Source organism: Mastigoproctus giganteus, chromosome 9, assembly GCF_048544385.1.
Source record: "Mastigoproctus giganteus isolate SK-2022 chromosome 9, ASM4854438v1, whole genome shotgun sequence".
In the NCBI taxonomy this organism is placed as follows: domain Eukaryota; kingdom Metazoa; phylum Arthropoda; class Arachnida; order Uropygi; family Thelyphonidae; genus Mastigoproctus; species Mastigoproctus giganteus.
This window is the reverse complement of record NC_143583.1, coordinates 90849401-90874725: the sequence shown is the minus strand read 5'-3', so window position 1 is coordinate 90874725 and position 25325 is coordinate 90849401. Positions and strand designations below refer to the sequence as shown.

Sequence of the window (25325 nt, the reverse complement as noted above, 5' to 3'; positions counted from 1 at the left end):
CTTCAGATCACAACTTGGTGATTGTCTCTTCTCCAATGGAACCTTTATCTCGTGGCTATTCCCAACCTCGTGTTGTTTGGCATTACAAGAATGCAAAATGGGATGACCTGCGAGACTAATTTTCTTCTTTTCCTTGGTCGGATTACTGTTTCAAAAGTTCTGATGTCAACATTGCTCAGATCGTGTCAGTGAATTTATTCTTGCAGGAATGGAATCCTTTATCCCACACTCCACTTTAAAATCTCGTCCTTTATCTAAACCTTGGTTTTCCAATAAATGTGCTAAGTCTGTTCAAGAGAAGAATGTTGCATATCGTAATTGGCTTGTTTCTAATTCTTCAGTTTCATTTTCTGCCTACACCAACGCTTGCAACAATTGTAAAGCAGCTATTAACCAGTCCAAACTCGAGTTTGAACAGGCTAAGAGTAGAAAACTTGTTTCTTGCCCTAATGGTAGCCGAGCATTCTGGTCTCTTGCCAAAGCTATTGGCCACAACTTTTGTCCATCTCTGCTCCCACTCTATCCAAACCAGATGGTTCTATTGTCACTTCAGCCAAGGATAAAGCTGACCTGCTAGCATCCCATTTTTCTTTCAACTCATGCATTAACGATCTTGGTAAAACACCTCCCACTATTCCCAACACGCTCCATTCAATGCCTCCTGTGGTCTTCCGTCAAAAGGATGTCAGAAGGATTTTGACGAATCTCGATGGTAAGAAAGCTCCAGGTCTTGATGGTATTTCTCCACTTGTTCTCAAAACCCAAGCTCCTGAACTTACTCCTATTCTTTGCCGCCTTTTTTCACTTTCTTATTCCAAAGGTGTTTTTCCTTCTGCTTGGAAATTTGCTCATATCCAGCCAGTTCCTAAAAAGAGTGACAAATCCCTCCCATCCAATTATCGTCCCATTGCAATTACTTCTACTCTTTCTAAAGTAATGGAGAAATCAATTAACTGCCAAATTTTAAACTGCCTAGAAACCTTCTGTCTGATCAACGATCGCCAGTATGGATTCCGTCAGTGTCGATCCACTGGTGATATTCTGGCTTATGTTACCCATTTATGGATTAATTCAATGGAAAGGTTCGGTGAAACACAAGTAGTTGCTGTTCACATCTCAAAGGCTTTCGATCGTGTTTGGCATAAAGGTCTTTCAAACAAGCTTCCATCTTATGGTTTGCCAACTGTTTTTAGTAATTGGTTATCAAGTTTTCTCTCTGATCGCTCACTGAGGGTGATGGTAGATGTCTCTGTGTCTTCTAACATCTCCACTAATGCCGGTGTCCCCCAAGTTCTTTCCCCCACTCTTTTCCTCTTGTATATTAATGACCTTCTTCCATTGACTGGAAATCCTATCCATAGTTTTGCCTATGATAGCACATTGCATTCCACTTTCCATTTTAAGAAACCTTGTCCTGCTCAATCAGCTTCAACTTCTTGAAAATCTGCTACCAATTCCTTAAATGCCGATCTTCAGGTAATTCTCCAGTGGGGCAAAGACAACTTAGTTGATTTCAACCCTTCTAAAACTCAGTCTTCTCTTATATCTTTGATCTATATCAACTGGAAGTACATCCAGTTGATATAGATGAACAGTGCACTGTTGAGTCAGTTTGGTGTGACATAAGCACTGCGAAAGCAAAAATAAGAGTAGGAGTGCGTTATAAGCCTAATGACTCGAATGAATACAATGAACAGTTGTACAGAGAAATACAGTGGGCTAGTAAATCGGAATGTCTTATAATGGGGGATTTTAACTTCCCAGATATTGATTGGAACTTGTGGGTTGATCACTCACACATTAGTCAGACTTTTGTGGATTTATTGGATGATTGTTTTCTGCAGCAGCTTGTTTGAGAGGCAACAAGAGAAAGTAATACTCTTGATCTGGTTATCAGCAGTGATCATTCGTGTATTAAGAATTTGCAGATAAAGGAACCACTAGGTGGCAGTGATCACAGTGTACTGATGTGGGATTTACTTAAAGATTTAATTACCATCAGGGGTAAAGGAAAGGGTTTTTGCTTCCATAAAGGTGAGTACAGTGGTCTCTGACAGTTTTTAAATTCTGTACAGTGGGATCAACTGACGATGTTACCAACAGTAATTCTAAGTGGGAAGCATCGTGGATGCTACTAAAAGTTTCATGCCTATTAAGAAATATTGTTCAAGGTTTAGGCCTAAATGGTTATCTAATGAACTAATGAGACTCGTAACAGAGAAGAAAAATGCATGGGATGCATATAAATTATCAAGCGACTCAGAAGCCTATGGCAGATATAAGCTAGTCTGCAATCAGGTCACAAAGGAGGTTAGGCAGGCGAAGGCAGATTACGAGAAATCCTTGGCAAAAGGTGCTAAGAAAAACAGCAAGGATTTCTTTACTTATATAAACTCTAAAAGGAAGGGGATGAATCTGATTGGTCCACTTGACATCGATGGTTTGACTGTTGATGATCCTGCTCAGATAGATCTGGGAGTAAACAAACTGAATGAGTATTTTGCATCTACATTCACACATGAGGAATTATTAAGGTTTGAAAATGGCAGAAGGTTATCAAATTGTAGCAGTTTACTTAATGATTTTCTAATAACTGAAAGCAAAGTGGAGGAAAAATTGTTGAAGTTAAACATAAGAAAAGCACCTGGGGTGGATGGGATCTATCCAGTTATATTAAAGGAGGCGGCAAAGCAACTAAGCAAACCCTTAGCCATAATTATGAGAGCGTCCTTGGAGTCAGGGGAGGTCCCCACGGACTGGAGATGTGCAAATGTATCCCCAATTCACAAAGGTGGATCGAAGGGTGACATGAGTAATTACAGACCAGTTAGTTTAACTTTTGTTCCGGGTAAAATAATGGAGTCACTGGTTAATGATGCATTGCAGGATCATCTAGACAAGACTGCAGCAATAATTCAGACACAGCATGGGTTTGTTAAGGGAAAGTCTTGTCTGACAAATTTGATAGGATATTATGATGTGGTTACAAAGGAACTGGATGCAAAAAATAATTTTGATATCATATACTGTTTTTGGATTTCAGGAAAGCTTTTGACACTGTTGCGCATGGAAGACTATTGTACAAATTGGAGCAGAATGGTATTAAGGGTAAGTTGCTACAATGGATAAAAGGATGGTTAAGTGGGAGAAGACAGATGGTGGTAATCAATGGGTGCTGCTCTTCGTGGACTAATGTTATTAGTGGAGTCCCACAGGGTTCGGTGTTAGGTCCACTGTTGTTTTGAATATTTATCAATGATATTGTTGAAGGTATATCAGGCTTAATGTCAAAGTTTGCAGATGATACAAAGGTTGGCAGGGTTGTTAATGACAGTAATGGCAATGTACTACTGCAACAGGATCTAGATAATTTGGGCAGATGGGCTAAGAAGTGGCAACTGAAGTTTAACCTTGACAAATGCAAAGTACTACATATGGGTAGAAGTAACCCCAGAGAAACGTACCAACTGTGTGGTACTACACTTAAGGTGGTAGAAAATTAAAAAGACCTGGGAGTAATTGTGCAGTCAGATATGAAGTTTTCTGAGCAATGCAGACAGGCTGCCCGGGCAGGTCATGGAGTTTTGTCAATGATATATAGGAATTTTGCTAGCAGGGAGAAGGAGGTGATTGTCCCTCTGTATAAGGCAATGGTCAGGCCACGCCTTGAGTACTGCGTACAGGTCTGGAGGCCTCATTTTAGGAAGGATGTAGATTTACTTGAGCGTGTACAGAGAAGGGCAACAAGATTGGTGAGGGGAATGAAGGGATCCTCTTATCAAGAGAGGCTTAAGTTCTGCAAATTGCAGTGGCTGGAGACTAGGTAACTGCACGGTGATCTGATTGAGGTATATAAGGCTTGAATTGGTTGAGCATGCTGAATTCTGATGGGATCCTTCCACTTGTTCAGATTACGAACCTAAGGGGGCATAAATTCAAATTAAGAAAAGACAGATGTAGAATAGATGTACGGAAATTTGCCTTTAGCCAGTGGGTGGTTAATTGCCGGAACAAACTTCCATATGTCGTTGTGGAAGTTGACAGGTTAAATAAATTTAAGGAGGAACTGGACAGTCTTTTGGAGGGAATGGTGTGATTTTTTTTTTTTTTTTTTTGGCTGATGCTGCATAAGCTCATACACTTGCTTTCTTGCATCACATGCCACTACTACTACTACTACTACTATTTCGCAAAAAGGATTCTTCTGCTCCTATGCTTATCTTTAGTGACACTCTGATTTCTAGGCAAAATGATATATCTCTTTTGGGGATTACCCTGACTTCTAATCTCTCTTGGCACAAGCACATTACAAATATTGCTTCTTCTGCATCTAAAAAACTTGGTTTTCTCTTTCGCTCTCGGTGTTACTTTTCTTCCAAACAGCTGCTCACTCTGTATAAATCTCAAATCCGCCCTGCCATGGAATATTGTTCCCACATCTGGGGTGGTGCCCCTTAAAACTTCTCTCAGGCTTCTTGATTCCATTCAGAAGAGGGCAGTTAGGTTAATTAATGATTCATCTCTAACAGAGTCTCTCCACTCGCTTTCTCATAGACGTACTGTTTCTGCTGCATGCCTCTTCTACAGATACTTCCATGGGCACTGTTCTTCTGAATTAGCTTCTATAATTCCCGCTCTCTCTTTCAAAACAGTCCGAACACGTGCCTGCACCAGCCAACATCCATTTATTGTCCAACTTCAAACTCACAGAACCAACTTTTCATCTTCCTCGTTTATTCATTCAACTGTCATTTTCTGGAACAATCTTCCTTCATACGTATTTCCTGAAAATTGCAGTCTACAGAAGTTCAAGTCCAATGTCAACAAATATCTTCTTTCATCTTCTCAACCTCCAACCCAAGCATGGTACTAAGTACTATAGGTTCTAATACCTCTCGTGTTTGGAGTTTACATAAAAAAAAAAAATATATATATATATATATATATATATAAAATGAAACCTAAAAAAATGTGAATTTTAAAGTGCTGTGAGCATTTTCCACCATAAAAAAACATGGGTGTGGCTAAAATTATCTTTCCCGGTCAAAACAGCGCTCAGTGGGTGGGGGAGAGGGGTGACAAAATCGTGAGCGTGGATGTTTCTCGCTAATCCTTGTTCAGTATGTGTTATGCGCTTGTCATGGAAGGTTTCGTCGTTTGCTTTTAATTTATATGCTTATAAATTGAATAAATTTATCAATTTATAAATTGATATGCATACAAAAGTGATATATCTACCATTTTGCAGTGTAAAACAGACTTTTTCGAGTGTTAATAGAAGAAAGTAACTTTATTTGGACAAGTTCTTTCTAACCCATACAAAAATGTGACTACGAATAACAAGGGAAATGTTAATAGATCAAAGAAGGTGATGACATTAGCGAATAAAATTAAGTTATTAGACAAAATTTCTAATGGTGAAAGTGTCTCCTCAGTGGCAAAACATTATAAAATCAATGAGTCAACGGTACGATCAATCAAGAAATCAGAAGAAAAAATTCGCCGTAGTGTCCGTGAAAAATTGCTTCAAAAATTTGCTGTGTAACTCGTGATGTTAAATTAGAAAAAATGGAAAAAGCTTTAAATTTGTGGATAGAAGACCAAACCCAAAATAAAATTCCGTTAAGTTCACTCATCATTCATGAAAATGCAAAACTCCTTTATCAACACTTTAGCGAAACTGGTGATAGCACTGGCGGGATACGTTTTTTAGCCAGCAAAGGCGCAGTTTGAAATTTCTAATAAATATTACATTTAATATTAAATTGTTTCTTATTTTCATTTCGATGCCATATGCTTGCATTTCACTATGTACTGTCCATGTACATAGTCATATTATGAAGGTACGTATAATACATACATAGACAAAATTTTAGACTAGTTTTTCTTATATATTTCATACTTTGGAACGGAACCCCTTTATTACTATGGGAGCCATAACTCAGTATTCGCGGCATTTCTCAGGAATGTAACCCCACGAATAGCGGGGGTTTACTGTATTTTGAAAAAAAGACAAAAGTTCTTCAAAATATCTTCCTTCTTTAATGCTTGTGCTTCTGCCCCACAAAGCATTTAACTAACCTTTTCTTAACTATATATCCATTCACTCTGTAAATATCTGTTTAGTCTCTTCCCAAAGCAATGTCCATTGCTTTGGGAAGAGACTAAACATCTTACCCATTGCAATGCTAATTCTAATTTTGCACTTCTTCCATCACTTATTAGCAGGCTGCCAATTTTGATGCTATGAATGTTGAATGTGTGGAATCAGGTAATATTTTAGAGTGCCAGAAAGAATAACATGTGTGATTATGTATGTTAGGTTAAAAAATTATTTTAAAATAATTATTATTTGATCAAATAAGCTCTGCTTCACTTTTCTAAGATACATTTAATTGCTGTTTTATTTAAATATTGATTTTAAATCAGTATTAAACAAGTACAATGGCAAAATGCTTAATTTATTTGTATTTGTTCAAAGATTATAATTATTGTTTTGAAAACATATTTTACTTATAAGAAATAGAATATAAAATAAAATTATATGCCACACATTGAGAAATGCAGTATAGTAGGTAAAAATTATCATTAATAATTTTTAATGATAATTTTTTGCTGCTTTACTTTAAATTTACTACTTTACTTTAATTTTAATTTTACTACTTTAATTTTTGTTTATACAGTAAACCCCCGCTATTTGCGGTTTCGCGTATTCGCGATCGCTGATTTAATATAAAAAATGTGAATTTTAAAGCTCCATGAATATTTTCTACCATAAAAAACATGGGCGTGGCTAAAATTATCTTTCCCGGTCAAAACAGCGTTCAGTGGGTTGGGGGAGAGGGGTGACAAAATCCCGAGCGTGGATGTTTCTCGCTTAATCCTTGTTCAGTATGTGTTATGCGCTTGTCATGGAAGGTTTGGTCGTTTGCTTTTAATTTATATACTTATAAATTGAATAAATTTATCAATTTATAAATTGATATGCTTACAAAAGTGATAAATCTACCGTTTTGCAGTGTAAAACAGACTTTTTCAAGTGTGTTAACGGAAGAAAGTGCCTTTATTGTGGACAAGTTCTTTTTTTACCCGTACACAAATATGGCTACGAATAACAAGGGAAATGTGAAAATATCAAAGAAGGTGATGACATTAGCAAATAAAATTGAGTTATTACACAAAATTTCTAATGATGAAAGTCTCTCTTCAGTGGCAAAACATTATAAAATCAATGAGTCAACGGTATGATCAATCAAAAAATCGGAAGAAAAAATCCGCCGTAGTGTCCGTGAAAACGTGCTAATTGCTTCAAACATTTGCTCTGTAACTCGTGAAGTTAAATTAGAAAAAATGGAAAAAGCTTTAAATCTGTGGATAGAAGACCAAACTCAAAATAAAATTCCGTTAAGTTCACTCATCATTCGTGAAAAGGCAAAACTCCTTTATCAACACTTTAGCGAAACTGGTGATAGCACTGGCAGGATAAGTTTTTTTGCTAGCAAAGGCGCTGGTTTGAAAGATTTGTTTGAAATTTCTAATAAATATTACATTTAATATTAAATTGTTTCTTATTTTCATTTTGATGCCATATGCTTGAATTTCACTATGTACTGTCTATGTACATAGTCATATTGTGAAGGTACATATAATACATACATAGACACAATTTTAGACTAGTTTTCTTATATATTTCATACTTTGGAACGGAACCCCTTTATTACTATGGCAGCCATAACTCAGTATTCACGACATTTCTCAGGAACGTAACCCCCATGAATAGCAGGGGTTTACTGTAATGCCTTAGTTTATTATTTCTGTATTAATAAGAAAATTCAGTTTTAGTGTAGTCTAAAATGTGTTATTTCAGATTACACTGAAGTTGGATATGGTTGCTAATTCTAACAGATTTCATGCAAAACAAATGAACTACTTAGAGCAGTGTTCTTGAGTTTGAGAGTTTGTTTTTTTTTTCCATTTGAGTACTTTTTCCCCCATTCATGGGGGGGGGGGCAGCAGTTCACACAAATTTGTCTTCTCACAGACTGCATCATCACACAGTGCATACCTTCCAACTCTCTGGATTTATGGCAGAGACTCCAGCTTTTTTAACTTGTTTTGATTTCCTCCATCTCCCAATAGCAACATAGTTTTTACCTCTATTTCTTTTGCAAAAAAAAAAAAAAAAAAGTAAAACTGTAGCTTCACCATGAAATTCAGAATTTTAAAAAATTCTGCAAATTTTTATCTATTTTTGTTAATAAATTGGCTAATATTAAGAGATATCGACGATTAAAACTATATTACACTGTATTAATTAACTTTTAAACAGCATCATGTTCTGGAACCTATATCTGTCCCTTGATCACATGCACTCTTCCTCTCAGTGGTCAGGATGTGCAGTTCTCCTGTAATTAGGTATATTTATTTTTAAATCCTGAGTAAAAAAAAAAAAAAAAAAAAAAAAATTGTTATAAATTTATATTTCTGCCAGATAGACACATCCATAATGCATCTATATCTCTCCCTATATTTCTTTTTATTGTCTTATCTTTAAATTTTCTTATATACATAGCTTTAATAAATCCCCTCTCCTGATAATTTTGAAATTTTTTACAATAGAAACATAAGAGCATTCATAAACATGTTCTGCTAGCTTGGATTTCTTGGCATATCCCTTTTCTCATGTTCACAGTGTTCCAGAATTCCTGTGTCAAGTAATTGTCCTGTCTTACCAATGTACATTTTCTTACAATCACTTGTGTTTTTGTATGTAACATGTCTGCATCTAGTCAGGTTGCATCTCTTAGGATATTGTCAGTTTTGTTTATTGTTTAAATATCACAAGATGTAATGTTGCTGAGTAGTTGGGGATGAGAGTGCAGTAGCACACACTCTGGATCCACTGATACCTGTGGGAGGTTGAATGTCATCCTGGAATTACCTGAATTTTGTATCACATCTACTGCACCCTGCAATATTACACTTTTATCTTGATGGTGATGGCCACTTTAAGGATGACAATGCAACAGGCATTGTCATCCAGCAGCAGAATTGTGCAAAAATGGTTTGGAGAACATGATATGGATTTCCACCATCGTCCCTGGCCCCAACGTTCATCTGATCTCAGTCCTATTGAGAATATGTGAGATATGCTGGAGAGAGTTATTCGGCAACAAAGTCTTCTTCCTTCAACTTTATCACAGCTACATGATATTTTGCTGGAAGAATGGTTACAGTTAGACCAAAATGCACTAAAACACCTTATAGAATCCATGCCACACTGCACACTTGCTGTTAATTGAGACAAAGGTAGCCTGATTTGGTACTGAATAAAGGTTTGTATTTTTTTAGCCAGTGTGGGTGCTAGGATGGGCTGAAAAGTAATGCTTCTTATTGCATAACATTTGAAGGAATAGAGATGAATCAAAAACAAAAAATATACAAGTTTTTTTGTAGTTAAAAAAGTTGTCTTTAATTTCATGTATCATCTTTTTATGTATGCCCTAACTAACTTGATACATTTTATCCAGCATCTAATGAGTTTTTGGCTGTTTCAGTTCAATTTTTTTGACAAAGAAGCTGCCTATCCTTTTATAGCTGCTTTCTTCTTCATTATAATTATCTCTTATCTCAGAAATGTTCTTTAAGCTGTAGCAACGAAAAGTCCCTTTGAACCAAATCTACACTATAAGAAGGATGTGATACAACTGTATATCCCAGTTATTGTACTGTTACAGGGGGAGGGTATGATGCATTGTCATGTCAAAGCAACACTGCTATATTGCCAGTCCTTGCTTGTTTGAATATTTCCTTTTTTTGAGCTGTCCGATATCTTTAGTGTATTGGACTGAATTGATATTGGTCCCTTTTTCCTAAAAATTTGACATGGATGGCACCCTAGAATCCCAAAAAAAAAAAAAACAGACATCACTTTGATAGTTGATATTTTGACTTTGAATTTCTTTGGCCATGGAGATATTTTATTGCATAAAACTTCTCATGTCCAAAGAAATGGACATGGACTGTTTCGTGTTTTCCAGATCATTGTGGAAATGGATCTTAGATCAATCTAAGATCCATTTCCAGTCACAATAGGTCCAATGTTTTTGCTAATCAGAGACTCAATAACTGCAGTGTTTGAACATGTTTCAAAGATATTTCCATTTAAAACACTTAAACACTTCCATTCAAAACATTTACAAATTTACAGCTGTAACTTGCAAATGAATCCTACCTAACTGGCATTCTGCTTTACTGTGAAAATATTTTAACTGACAGTAAATATCGATTGGTTCACAAGGCAGTTACATCACCAGGTCCTATATAAATTTTTAAAATTTATATAGGACCTGGTGATGCAAAAATTATTAAATTTCTAACTAAATATCAAGAGGTAGTGACAGCGACCACAGTCCACATAGTCCATATGCCAAGTACATTGCCATAAGATGGATAACATTGACACCATTATTGACTGCATGAAATGGGATCTGGAGAGTGGGAGGTATTATACTCAATGACTGGCTGTAATTTGTTAATTGGTTTAATTTCTTATAACAAGCTTAATGACTGAGTATTTCAAATGCTATTTTGGAAATCACCCTGTAAGTCATTGTCTTCTGCTGATTTGGTAAAATATACTGCTGTCTTATACTGATTTGGTAAAATATGCTGCTGTCTTCTGCTGATTTGTTCATAAGCAAGATTCAATGATTTTCCCACGATGTTTCTCTGCTCTTTATGTGCAGATTTTGGTTGACTTATGTTTGTGAGCTATGCTAACAGAGCCTATATTCAAATTTGGTTGTGTGGCAAACATCAGAAATTAATTCATATATTTGCAGATTTAAAAATTCAAAAATCTCACTGAGTTTCTTTTTAAAAATCTGCATTTAATTTTATTTTCATTTTAAGTTTATTTATATTCTGTATTCAGTTTTAGATAACAGTGTTATGTTGTAATAGCAAATATATTTTTATTCCAATAAGGGTGTTTTGCACATTGATATGTTAACCAGTAGAGGGAATAGCCTGCCAAAACATTTCTTTTTTTATTTTTTGGCACACCACTGTAAAAAGGATTAAATTCTTGTTTTGTTTTTACATTAATTATTGAATTTATTAATGTGTTAATAGTATTGTTTTCATATTTGCTCTCTTTATTGGACAGTGAAATTAACATATCTATTGTAATATCAGGAAAAATTGATTGAACACTTTTGTTCTTTTATAATTTCAAAGTCTTTGTTTCTTTTCTTGGGATATTATAAGAAGTAAGAGAAGAAACTTTGGTTCATTATAAATTTAAATCTTTACTATAATGGCAGAGTAATACTATCATATAGGTTTCTGGTACAATAAGATTTTCAACTGAAATTATTTTGAAGATGGAATCATAACATAACAATGACCTGAACAGAGATAGAAGGCATACTGCTTTTCTTTGTATCCTTTTTTTTTTATTAGCCAGTTATATCGAGACAATCATTTTTAAATGACATTTGACAGGGAAAGCAAAAGAGAAAGATGTGAGTGCCTTTATATATATCAGACCTGCAACTAATTTTGCTTTGAAATCAGTTTGCATTGGCAACCCTGAAGAGAAGAAAATCTGGTAAGGTTCAAGTAATATGTATATAAATTTTATACTGTGGTACCCACAATAAATTATTTTTGAACTTACTGCAGTATACCATAAAAATATTTGCAGGTCTATGTAATGTTGTTTTATTTCAATTATATACAGAAAAAATTATTACTAATGCTTATTCTTTTATCTAGGCTCTCTTTCATGGAATGCAAATTTCTTATGGGTTTACTTTACCTTTTTATAAGCAAATACTGGGGAAAAGGCTAACCATGCATGATGTAAAATATATCGATCCTGAAGTGTATAATTCCATGATATGGATAAGGTACTTATAGCTTACTTTTACATTGAGAAAATAAATTTTCTTCTTATTTAAATCCCTAAACAATACTGAAAGGCTGATGTGATATAACTTCCAAGTGAAATTTTATAGGTCTAACTAATAATCTGAAAGAAAAACTGTCTACTAGATGAAGATGCTATATTATTCAAGGAGGTGTGGAATTTGTGGTCAAATTTGAGAGGAAAAAAGAGAAAAAGTAGAAGAAGAAGCCTGAAAATGAACGCACAAGTTTTTATGTACTGCAAAAGAAATTGTATTTTTAAATTTGAAATATGTACAAATGTTTTATCCCCTAAAGAATAAAGCTCTTTATTTAATACATTCGTGCTGGGCTGCAAGGCATTAATTGCAGTGACCCATTGGTGAATTGTCCCACCAATTCTATTAGTTAGGTGTCACCCATTATATCAGTGGCCAAATGAATCACCACTGATGTAATGGATGATGCAACTCATTCATGTACTTGCACATTATTGCATTTTTGATATTGTCACCATAATGATCCCTAGATTGTTACCAGCGACTGACAACCTAGGCAAATCATGTAGTCGGTGCCTCCCTCTCAATTTGCTCAAACTCCAAGGTTAGATGTATGCTGAGGTTTTTTGGAGACCACCTAGTTGGCCTATATGAACAGGTGCCCTTGTCACTGTCAATTTCCTCACAATGTTTAGAAAGTAGTAGTAGTAGTAGTAGTGGCATGTGATGCAAGAAAGCAAGTGTATGAACTTATGCAGCATCAGGTGGTAGGTGACTTCCATCAACCGGTGAAATACCACCACTTTGCTTATTGGAGGCTTGAAGTGGTGAAACCCATGTTTAGTCTCTAGAGCAAAGTTTCCGGCATCCCCCTCCCCCCATACTCCTCCTTCAACCCATGCACGGTACTAAGTACTATAGGTTTTGATACCTTTCGTGTTTGGGGTTTTCATAAAAAAAAAAAAAAAAATCACACCATTCCCTCCAAATCCCTGTCCAGTTCCTCCTTAAATTTATTTAACCTGTCAACTTCCACAACGACATATGGAAGTTTGTTCCAGCAATTAACCACCCACTGGCTAAAGGCAAATTTCTGCACATCTATTCTACCTCTGTCTTAATTTGAATTTATGCCCCCTTAGGTTCGTAATCTGAACAAGTGGAAGGATCCCATCAGAATTCAGCGTGCTCAACCCATTCAAGGCCTTATATACCTCAATCAGATCACTGCGCAGGTACCTAGTCTCCAGCCACTGCAATTTGCAGAACTTAAGCCTCTCTTGGTAAGAGGATCCCTTCATTCCCTTCACCAATCTTGTTGCCCTTCTCTGTACACACTCAAGTAAATCTACATCCTTCCTAAAATGAGGCCTCCAGACCAATATGCAGTACTCAAGGCGTGGCCTGACCATTGCCTTATACAGAGGGACGATCACCTCCTTCTCCCTGCTAGCAAAATTCCTATATATCATTGACAAAACCCCATGACCTGCCCTGGCAGCCTGTCTGCATTGCTCAGAAAACTTCATATCTGACTGCACAATTACTCCGAGGTCTTTTTCATTTTCTACCACCTTAAGTGTAGTACCACACAGTTGGTACGTTTCGCTGGGGTTACTTCTACCCATATGCAGTACTTTGCATTTGTCAAGGTTAAACTTCAGTTGCCACTTCTTAGCCCATCTGCCCAAATTATCTAGATCCTGTTGCAGTAGCACACTGCAATTATTGTCATTAATAACCCTGCCAACCTTTGTATCATCTGCAAACTTCGACATTAAGCCTGATATACCTTCATCAATATCATTGATAAATATTCAAAACAACAGTGGACCTAACACCGAACCCTGTGGGACTCCACTAATAACATTAGTCCACGAAGACAGCATCCATTGATTACCACCCTCTGTCTTCTCCCACTTAACCATCCTTTTATCCATTGTAGCAACTTACCCTTAATACCATTCTGCTCCAATTTGTACAATAGTCTTCCATGCGCAACAGTGTCAAAAGCTTTCCTGAAATCCAGAAACATTATATGATATCAAAATTATTTTTTGCATCCAGTTCCTTTGTAACCACATCATAATATCCTATCAAATTTGTCAGACAAGACTTTTCCTTAACAAACCCATGCTGTGTCTGAATTATTGCTGCAGTCTTGTCTTGATGATTCTGCAATGCATCTTTAACCAGTGACTCCATTATTTTACCCGGAACAAAAGTTAAACTAACTGGTCTGTAATTACTTGTGTCACCCTTCGATCCCCCTTTGTGAATTGGGGATATATTTGCACAACTCCAATCTGTGGGGACCTCCCCTGAATCCAAGAATGCTCTCATAATTATGGCTAAGGGTTTGCTTAGTTGCTTTGCCGCCTCCTTTAATATAACTGGATAGATCCCATCCACCCCAGGTGCTTTTCTTATGTTTAACTTCAACAATTTCTCCTCCACTTTGCTTTCAGTTATTAGAAAATCATTAGCATTAGCATTAGTAGAGGCATATGATGCAAGAAAGCAAGCTTATTCAGCATCAGCCAAAAAAAAAAAAAGCACAACCACTACTCCCATTTCACCCCTCCTTTCATTCGAAATACCTGTCCAGCTGAGCCTTAAATTTGTTTAGGCTATCAACTTCAACAACAAGTGATTGAGGTCTATTCCACAAACCAACTGCCCGCTGGCTAAAGGCAAATTTCCGCACATCAATCCGACACCCGTCCTTCCTCAATTTGAATTTATGCCCTCTCAGGTGATTATTCTGAGCAAGAGGAAGAATCCCATCGGCATTGAGCATGCTCAAGCCATTCAAAGCCTTATACACCTCTATCAGATCACCTCGCCGATGCCTAGTCTCCAGACTCTGTAATTTGCAAAACTTAAGCCTTTCTTCGTAAGAGCAACCCTTTGTTCCATTCACTAATCTTGTTGCCCTTCTCTGTACTCGTTCCAGCAGCTCTACATCCTTCTTGAAATGAGGCCTCCAGACCTGTATACAGTACTCAAGGTGTGGCCTGACCAATGCCTTATACAAGGGAATAATCACATCCCTATCCCTGCTAGAAAAATTCCTGTATATCATTGACAAGACACCATGAGCTACTCTTGCAGCTCGTCTGCACTGCTCACAGAACTTCATATCTGCCTGCACAATTACCCCCAGGTCCTTTTCATTCTCTACCACTGTCAGTGTAGTACCACAGAGTTGATACGTTGATCTGGGGTTACTGTTTCCCATATGTAGTACTTTTCATTTGTCAATGTTAAACTTCATTTGCCACCTCTCAGCCCATCTGCTCAACCTTTCCAGATCCTGTTGCCGCAGCATAGCATCAGTAGTGTCCTTAACAACCCTACCAACCTTTGTATCGTCTGTAAACTTGGACATTAAGCTTGATATACCATCATCTATATCATTTATAAATACAGAAAACAACAATGGACCCAACACTGAACCCTGAGGAACTCCACTAATAACATTAGTCCACGTTGAGCAGTGTCCATTGATTACCACTCTCTGTCTTCTGCCACTCAACCATCCCTTTATCCATAGCAGCAATTTGCCTCCAATGCCACACTGCTCCAATTTGTGCAGTAGTCTTCCATGCGCAACAGTATCAAAAGCCTTTCTAAGATCCAAATATATAATATCAAAGTTATTCCCTGCATTCAGTTCTTTTGTGACTATTCCCTGCATTCAGTTCTTTTGTGACTACATCATAGTATCCAATCAAATTGGTCAGACAAGACCTGCCCTTAACAAAACCATGCTGTGTCTGAGCTATAACTGAATTCTTGTCCAGATGATCCTGCAGTGCTTCTTTAACCAGTGCCTCCATTAATTTTCCTGGAACCGAAGTTAAACTAACAGGTCTATAATTACTTGTGTCAGCCTTTGATCCTCCTTTGTGAATTGGGGTTACATTTGCACATCTCCAGTCTATGGGTACCTCCCCTGAGTCCAAAGAAGCTCTCATAATTATGGCCAGTGGTTTGCTTACTTCCTTTGCTGCCTCCTTTAATATAACTGGATAGATCCCATCCACCCCGGGTGCCTTTTTTATGTTTATCCTCAACAATTTCTCCTCCACTTTCCTCTCAGTTATTAGAAAATCATCTAGCTCACTGCCAATGTTTACTTCACCTACAACATTCCCCTTCCTGAATAACTCCTCATGTGTGAATGTAGATGCAAAATACTCGTTTAGATTGTTAGCCACCTGAGCAGGATCCTCAACTGTTGAACCATCAACATCCAGTGGACCAATCTGATTCATCCCTTTCCTTCTTGAGTTTAAATAGGTAAAGAACTCTTTTCTGTTTTTCTTTGCATCCTTTGCCAAGGATTTCTCATAATCTGCCTTTGCCTGCCTAATCTCCTTTGTGACTTGGTTACAGACCAACTTATATCTATCATAGGCTTCGATGTCACTCATTAATTTGTATGTATGCCATGCATTTTTCTTCTCTGCCATATGTCTCATTAGTTCATCTGACAACCATTTAGGCCTGAACCTTGAACAATATTTCTTGGTTGGTATGTAAAGCCTGGTAGCTTCCAAGATTAGTCCTTGAATGCTTCCCATTTTGAATTTGCTGTTGGTAACATCATCAGTTGGTCCCACTGTATAGAATTTAAATACTGTCTCAGCCCATCATAGTCGCCTTTACGAAAGCAAAAACCCTTCCCTTTACCTCTGATGGTAGTTACCTCCTTGAGTAAATCCCACTTCAGCACACTGTGATCACTGCCACCTAGTGGTTCCTTTATCTGCAGATTCTTAATGCATGAGGAATCACTACTGATAATCAGATCAAGAGTATTACTCCCTCTAGTTGCCTCCCGAACATGCTGGTGTAGAAAACAATCATCCAATAAATCCACAAAAGCCTTGCTAGTGTGTGAGTGACCAACCCACAAATTCCAGTCAATATCTGGGAAATTAAAATCCCCCATTATAAGACTCTCTGATTTACTGGCCCATTCTATTTCCCTATACAGTATCTTATTATACTCATCAGAGTCATTAGGCCTATAGCACACTCCTACTCTCAATTTTGATTTACCCATGCTTATGTCACACCAAACTGACTCGACACTGCCCTGTCCATCGATGTCGACTGGCTTCACTTCCTTGGATTTTATGTGTTTTTTAACTAATAGCATAACCCCTCCTCCCTTCCTATCCTGTCTATCCTTTCTGTAGACGTTGTACTCCCCAAATTCCAGTTCTGCATTCCTTATATCTGTGTGACACCATGTCTCTGATATCCCAACAATATCTGCCTTTGATGTTTTGAGCAAAACCTCAAATTCATCAAATTTATTTACTAAACTCCTAGCATTGGTGTACACGCAAGTATACATGCACCTGTTTCTATTCTTAGCTACCCTATCACAACCCATGTGTTTACTTGTACCGCAATGACTTCCAGCAGTCTCTGAAATATCCTGCATATTGTTTTTCAGGCTTCTGCTCATTCCAATAGAAGCATTGCAAGAATCTCTTTCACCTCTGCCGGTGGCTACTGTTAATCTATTTGTCTTTGTCTCCCCCCCAAGCTAGCAGTTTTCCGATCCACCTAACACTGCCTCGATAGCATCAGCAAATATTCTTGCACCCTTTCTATTTAAGTGTATCCCATCCCTGTAGAAGCAATCTCTCCTGTTAACAAGTACAGTCCAGGCTGAAAAAAATTCTACCACTTGAGCCTTGCCGAATCTTTCCAGGGCCGAATTGCGAAACGACAAGGCTCTCATCATATACTCCCTCCTATCGTGTCTGGGCAGAATTGCAGACACTTTCAAATTCAACCCTACTTCACGGCTTTTTTTCAACAGTGACCTGTACTTGTTAAGTAATTCTGCTGGTCTCCTACTCTTAATATCATTAGTGCTAATGTGTACAACTATATCACCTTTTGTGCCCTTAAAAGATGATATCCGCTCTACAACATCATCAACCTTTGCCCCTGGCAGACATACCCTGGTCCTGTTCCACCTATCCTTTTTACAATCATAAGTATCCTGCTACAATTTGATAACCTTCTGCCATTTTCAAACCTTAATAATTCCTCATGTGTGAATGTAGATGCAAAATACTCATTCAGTTTGTTTACTCCCAGGTCTATCTGAGCAGGATCATCAACAGTCGAACCATCGATGTCAAGTGGACCAATCAGATTCATCCCCTTCCTTTTAGAGTTTATATAAGTAAAGAAATCCTTGCTGTTTTTCTTAGCATCTTTTGCCAAGGATTTCTCGTAATCTGCCTTCGCCTGCCTAACCTCCTTTGTGACCTGATTACAGACTAGCTTATATCTGCCATAGGCTTCTGAGTCGCTTGATAATTTATATGCATCACATGCATTTTTCTTCTCTGTTACGAGTCTCATTAGTTTATTAGATAACCATTTAGGCCTAAACTTTGAACAATATTTCTTAATAGGTATGAAACTTTTAGTAGCATCCATGATTAATTCCTTGAATGCTTCCCACTTAGAATTTACTGTTGGTAACATCGTCACTTGATCCCATTGTACAGAATTTAAAAACTGTCGGAGACCACTGTACTCACCTTTACGGAAGCAAAAACCCTTTCCTTTACCCCTGATGGTAATTAAATCTTTAAGTAAATCCCACATCAGTACACTGTGATCACTGCCACCTAGTGGTTCCTTTATCTGCAAATTCTTAACACACGAATGATCACTGCTGTTAACCAGATAAAGAATATTACTTTCTCTGGTTGCTTCTCGAACATGCTGCTGCAGAAAACAATCATCCAATAAATCCACAAAAGTCTGACTAGTGTGTGAGTGACCAATGCACAAGTTCCAATCAATATCTGGGAAGTGAAAATCCCCCATTATAAGACATTCCGATTTACTAGCCCACTCTATTTCTCTGTACAATTGTTCATTGTACTCATTCGAGTCATTAGGCCTATAACGCACTCCTACTCTTATTTTTGCTTTCGCAGTGCTTATGTCACAACAAACTGACTCAACAGTGTACTGTTCATCTATATCAACTGGATGCACTTCTTTTGATTTTATGTTTTTCTTAATTAACAGCATAACACCTCCTCCCTTTCTATCCTGTCTATCCTTTCTGTACACATTGTACTCCCCAAATTCCAGTTCAAAGTAAATTAATACAGAATTTCCCTATGTCACTTTGTATTGCATAGTAATGAATAATTAGAGAACATGTAATTTAAAAATTGCAGTGACTGATGAACTGACATTGATAAGGGCAGAGTGATCAGTGATCTCCTAATTTCTAATCGGGCCCTGCGCGTGGCAGGAAAATTAAAATTAAATGAAAAGAAAAAAGAGAAGGAAAAAGTTTTTTTTTGAAGTTAAAGAATTGATTTTAGAACATATTTAAATTGTGCGGGGCTCCTGCGAAACCCAAAACAATGACTTTTTTTTTACATATGTTTAGAAAATATGATTAGCATTTTATGAATAATGTTTTTTTTTATTATTATTATTATCATTATTATTTTATTTTATTTTTTGAATTCATAATACAGTAGAACACAGATAAGAAGTTTTCCAAGGGACTGGAGGTTTAAAACGTCTTACACAGGAAAACTTCTTAGAAGGGAAACTGACATAAGGGTATGAAATATTAACTACACAAATAAAAATGAAAGGATCGTTTTTAAGTACTATTTCAGAATTTATAAATATTTCACTGCCTATGGGAAACATTTTTAAACTGAGGATTTCTAATTACTTAACATTCTGTTCAACTCCTTACCAAATACTCCTTACCAAGTTGGAAGAATGAGCTCCTTTGGAGTTCCAACATACCTTAAAAGATCACAATTACAATAATACAGAGCAACAATCCACTAAATAATTCAGAACTGTTCAGAACCATCAGAACTTAACAGCAAATGCATCACTGTGCTATCCATTTATGGATATCGATGAAAACAATCGCCATATGTCACTTCTGTTATATCAAAATATTTATACTAAAAAGGTTTTAGTGCTGAAAGCCTCAGACTATGCGAAATTCACTAATCAATATGAGTTAGTGCCAAGCATCATTTTAGTTTGTAGTAAATCACAGAAATAGGTGAAATGGCATCATTTCTGTTACATCTCATATTGTGAATGCCTTCCCACTTCCCAGCGAGTTGCCCCGATATTGAACTACCTCGAATAAGCAACACTTTGATGGTGGATTCTCGGCGAATACCACCACCCTTTGGGTGGTGATATCCACGTAACATAAGTCTTCTCCATTGGTGAAGCATTGCTTATTGGAGGGTAGTGCAATATCAGAGCAACTCGTGAAGGCATTCACAATATCAGATACATGTATATCAAAAATGATGCTATTTCACCACCCTCCAATTAATTTTAATAATTAATATTAAAAATAAAGAATTTGTATATTTAAAAAAAAAAACATTAAGTGGGAAAATGTCATTATAATAATACTCTGTGTATTCTTTATCACAAATTTTTTATGCAGGAAAACCTTTTATCCAGGAAACTTCCTATGTGAGAAAATAATACATTATAATATGCAGAATTGAAATTGGGACTTAAACCAAACCTTGTACAGGGGAAAACTTCTTGTGCAGGAATTTCTTATCTGGGTTCTGCTATATGTGAAAAGCAAAGTCTGTATAATTTATAAAGGTGTGAAAATTTTGGCTATTATCTAGGGTAATTATCACAAGGCCAGTTTTTACACATCCCTTGAAATATCAAAAGTAATTAATTTTCACACACGTATACCCCACTTTACATATGGGCCAGACATAAGATGGTGTATGCATGTATGAAAATTAATTACTTTCATCTGGCACCCATTGTATGGCCTAGCAATCCCGCTTGCCCCACCGTACACAGTACGCATCGCTGTAAAGTTTTTTTGTAATGTTGGTGTGTTTTTATTTGAATAATGTGCTTGTTATGTAGATAAGTAAAATTTATATTATTTGTCATTTTATTTATTGAGTTGGAGCTGGAATATGACACAAGCCCAGTTGCATAACTATGCCAATGCACCTGCATTGGAGCCGAGCTTGAAAGGAACCTGTGAAATTTGGAAGATAGATTCACGTCCCAAGGCAATTAATGAATTTCATTAATAAATCAGCAGTTTTTTAAAATTAAATGTAACACATTCTTATCAACCTGGCGACTGGCTGCCCAAGTATTGCTTAGAGTTTTAGACTGATGCCACACTTATAGAAATATTAGTAAATAAAAGATAGTCATGAAATATTCAGTGAAACCAGTGTCAAATATAAATATACATCACAGTCTAAGGTTGCAGACTCTGAGCTATATATAATCAGCTTCTGGAGCCCCTGTAAGAATGGCACACTGGGTGACTTGCCTGTTAGCTCGTGCCTTAATCTGGCACTGATCAGGAACAAACGTCCCTGACAATTAGATACATCTTCAACAGAATGTTCCCCAATACATCAGTCAGTGAGTATGAACAGTTCATAAAATTTATTAATGTGAAGAGCAGCACTGGAGAAAATTTGTAGTGTTCTGAAACAGGATCTCGAAATATTACGATTAGACATAACTAATATCCAAGGTCGAGGTTCTGACAATGGAACTAATATGAGAGAAAAGTTTCAGGTGTTCAGGCAGGGCTTTTACAGGAAAATTCAAGGGCATTTTTTACACCATATGCTTGTCACAATTACAATCTAATTCTAGGAGATATGGCCAAAACCTGTCCTAATGCAATGACCTTTTTTGGGACACCTTGGATCTGTACATGCTCTTTTCAGCATTAACAAAGGGTTGGTCAGTTTTTCAAAAATAGGCGATGAAGGGTCTTTCTGCAAAGCCTCTCTGTGAAACAAGGTGGGAGTGTTGAAGCAAAGTGTGAAGGCTTTAAGGTATCAAGTTGGTGATTTCGATGATGTGCTTTTGGAAATAGCATCAGAAGATGCCCAATCAAGAAGTGAAGCTGAATCACTAGCTGACCAGATCAAGGAATACAAGTTTCTTATTTCATTAGTATTTTGGCATGATTTGTTGTTTCACGTAAATTTTGTTAGAAAAGAACTGCAAAGTGATTCTATAGATCTTGCCAGAGCTCTTTCTTCATTTAAAAACCTTATGCACTGGATGCCAAACTGACTTTAAACAAGTCTTAGTTGGTGCCTCAGAACTTGCGACAGAATTGGAAATATCTCACGAAGAATTTTTCACAAAGAAGATTACAAAAAAGAAAGAGGCACTTCAATTACGAGCCTGCTGATGAACCAATAACAAATCCCTAGGAAGCTTTCAAGGTAAACTGCTTTAAATAAAATCGTAGACAAGGCTTTGCAATCTCTAGAGCCATGTTTCTAGCAGTTAGCAAAACATAATAATCTTTTTGGTTTCTTGGGTAAATTTCTAAGAATTCGAAAGGACGAGTTAAAAAAATATGCTGCAGATTTAGAAATTGCACTTTCAGATGCCAAAGTAATTGAGGGCAACAAATTGGTCAAGTCTGTGAAGGTACCAGATATTGATGGCCATATGCTAGTGGAGGAAATGGAAGCACCGAAACAAATTCTTCCAGAATCCTACTTTGAAAATCCTTTAAATATTTTCAAATTTCTCGCAACTAAGAAAAGAGCCACTGGATTTCTGAATTTATTGATAATCCTAAGAATATTTTTAACGATTCCAGTGACTGTAGCACCTGGGAAAAGAAGCTTTTCCCAATTAAAGTTAATTAAACTATGTTTAAGGTTGACAATGCTTCCATTGAAAGAGAAGAAGCAATGAATTTAAATTTTGAGAAAGTCTTCAAAGATTTTGCTGATAAATGGGCAAGAAAAATATCCTTCTGATTAGTTTTTTTTTTTTTTATATTATAAAAATGTATGGTCAATTGTTAACAAATTGTAATAATAAAAAAAAAATAGACTAAGGTAAAGAAAGCCAGCACGAGAACGACGAGAAAAGGCAGATAACTTACGCGGAAAATTAGTTTCCCAACACGGCACTCTAGCGCTGCTCGCTCGGTAAACAGACGGTAGGTGTTATCGGTCTGGAGCAGAAATTGAGAAGGATATATTGATTGACAGGTAGGAGTGGCAAACGATGAAATGATTGGTGGTGGACGCGACAGACGACAAGCTACAGGGCATATAATTGAACAAGAAAATAAAAATACAGTCATAAAAAAATTTTATTTTTTTATGACTGTATTTCCACAAACATCTTGCTACTGTGTGAGTGACCAATCCACAAGTTCCAATTCATATCTGGAAAGTTAAAATCCACCTTTATAAGACATTCTGATTTACTTGCTCGCTCTCTATATCTGTACTGTTGCTCATTGTACTCATTTCTGTCATTAGGCCTGTAACATATTCTTACTCTCATTTTGTTTTCCCAGTGCTTATGCCACACCAGACTTGCTCCACATTACACTGGCTTCCCATGTCAACTGGATGCACAGCCTTAAATTTTATGTGATTTTTAACCAAGAGCATAACCCCTCCCTCTCTCTCCTGTCCTGTTTGTCCTTTCTTACACATTTTACTTCCCATATTCAAATTCTGATTCCCTTATGTCTGAGTGATATCATTGTACTTATCACAGTCATTAGGCCTGTTGACACACTCTTACTTTCATGTCCAATATCCCTACAATGTTTGCCTTTGATGATTTGATCAATGCTTCAGATTCATCAGATTTATTTATTATGCTCCTATCATTAGTGCACATCTTATATTTATGTGTTTTTACTCTTATATTTATGTGTTTGTTTTTTCCATGAGGTCCATCAGCAAGCCTTGAAATTCCCAGCACCTTGTTTTCAGGTCACTGCATGTTACAATAGAAGCAATGCATCTCTGCCCGTGGCTGCTGTTAACCTATTAGTCTGTGTATTGCCTCTAGTAGTTTTCCAATATGTCTACTCCTGAATAGCACCTGCAAGTACGAGGACCAGTACGAAAGTAATGCCTCCTAATTTTTTGCTTTCAAATGTGGCACCGTAGATCATTTTGCATGTCACTGAGTGGTCACTAGAGGTCTCTTCACCATACTGAGTGGTGCTGTAATGAAAATGGTGGATGTTATAGATATATGTAACAAGCAAAGAGTGGTAATTGAATTTCTTACCAAGGAAGAAGTGATGCCTATCGAAATCCATACATGTCTCAAAAATGTTTATTGTGACAGTTCTGTAGATGTGAGTACAGTTAGATGTTGGGTAAGACACTTACTTTTAAGAGTGGGGAAAGTGACATTATTGACAAGCCCTGAAGTGGCCGGCCAGTAACGTCAGTGACACGCTGATAAAAAAGGACTGTCGCATCACAACATGCAAATTGTGTGATGCAGTAGATATAGGGAAACCTGCTGTGATAACCATCATAAAGGAACTAGGCTACAACAAGGTTTGTGCCCAGTGGGTCCCGAAATTGCTGCCATGTGAGCACAAAGAAGCCCGGAATGTCATCTGTATGGAACTTCTCCAGTACTACAAGAATGAAGGAGAAGTTTTTCTTTCACACATAGTCACAGGTGACGAAATCTGGATCCACCATTATAACCTTGGAATGAAGGGACAGTCAATGGAATGACACCATCAGAATTCACTGCACAAGAAATTCAAAAGACAGCCTTCCCTCTTTAAAGTCATGGCAACAGTGTTTTGAAACCAAGATGGGGGTCTTGCTTGGGGACTTCTTGGAGCATGGCGCCACAATCAACTCAGATCAATATGTAGAAATGTTGAAAAAGTTGAAAGCCCACATCCATAGAGTTCAATCAGACAAAAACCTTAATGAGGTTCTTCTTCATGACAATGCATGACCCCACATCAGTCTGCGAATGATGGAGGTCATTGCAAAACTTAGGTGTTCTATTCTTCCTCACCCCATCTCATAGCCCAGACCTTGCACCTTCGAACTATCACCTATTTGGCCCGCTAAAGAATGCACTCTGTGAAGCCCATTTTGCAGACTACGACCAGCTAGAGCACAGTGTTCGCAAAGCCCTCCAGAGCTAGAGTAAGGACTTTTACAGGATGGGAATACAGCATCTGCCCTCAGAGAGGGCAGAAGTGCATAGAAAATGATGGTGACTTTGTGGAAAAATAACAGTGCGTTTATTAGTGATTGCAGATTAATTGATGTAAAAGGCATAGTTGTAGGAATTAAATTTTCTGAGGGAAAAAGTAGGAGGCATTACTTTCGTGCTGCTCCTCGTATTCTTGCACCCTTTCTATTTAAGTGTATTCCATCCTTTTAAAAACAATCTCTCCAGTTAACAAACATAGATCATGCTGAGAAAAATTCTATCCCATGAGCCTTGCATGGTCTCTCCAGGGGTGAATTCATTGACAGAGGTCTCATCTCGTAACTCTCTTCTGTTTTGGACAGAATTGTAGACACTTTCAATTTA

The 25325-nt window shown here is 37.0% G+C and overlaps 1 protein-coding gene across 1 annotated transcript in view; it reads left to right on the top strand.

The window, feature by feature from the left end:
- Positions 1–25325, top strand: part of LOC150080536 (NEDD4-like E3 ubiquitin-protein ligase WWP1) — a 167013-nt gene that overhangs the window by 96922 nt on the left and 44766 nt on the right. The window contains exon 12 of the mRNA XM_090382065.1: positions 11782–11915. Within this exon, the coding sequence (XP_090238191.1) occupies positions 11782–11915 (134 nt within the window). The remainder of the gene's footprint in view (positions 1–11781; positions 11916–25325) is intronic.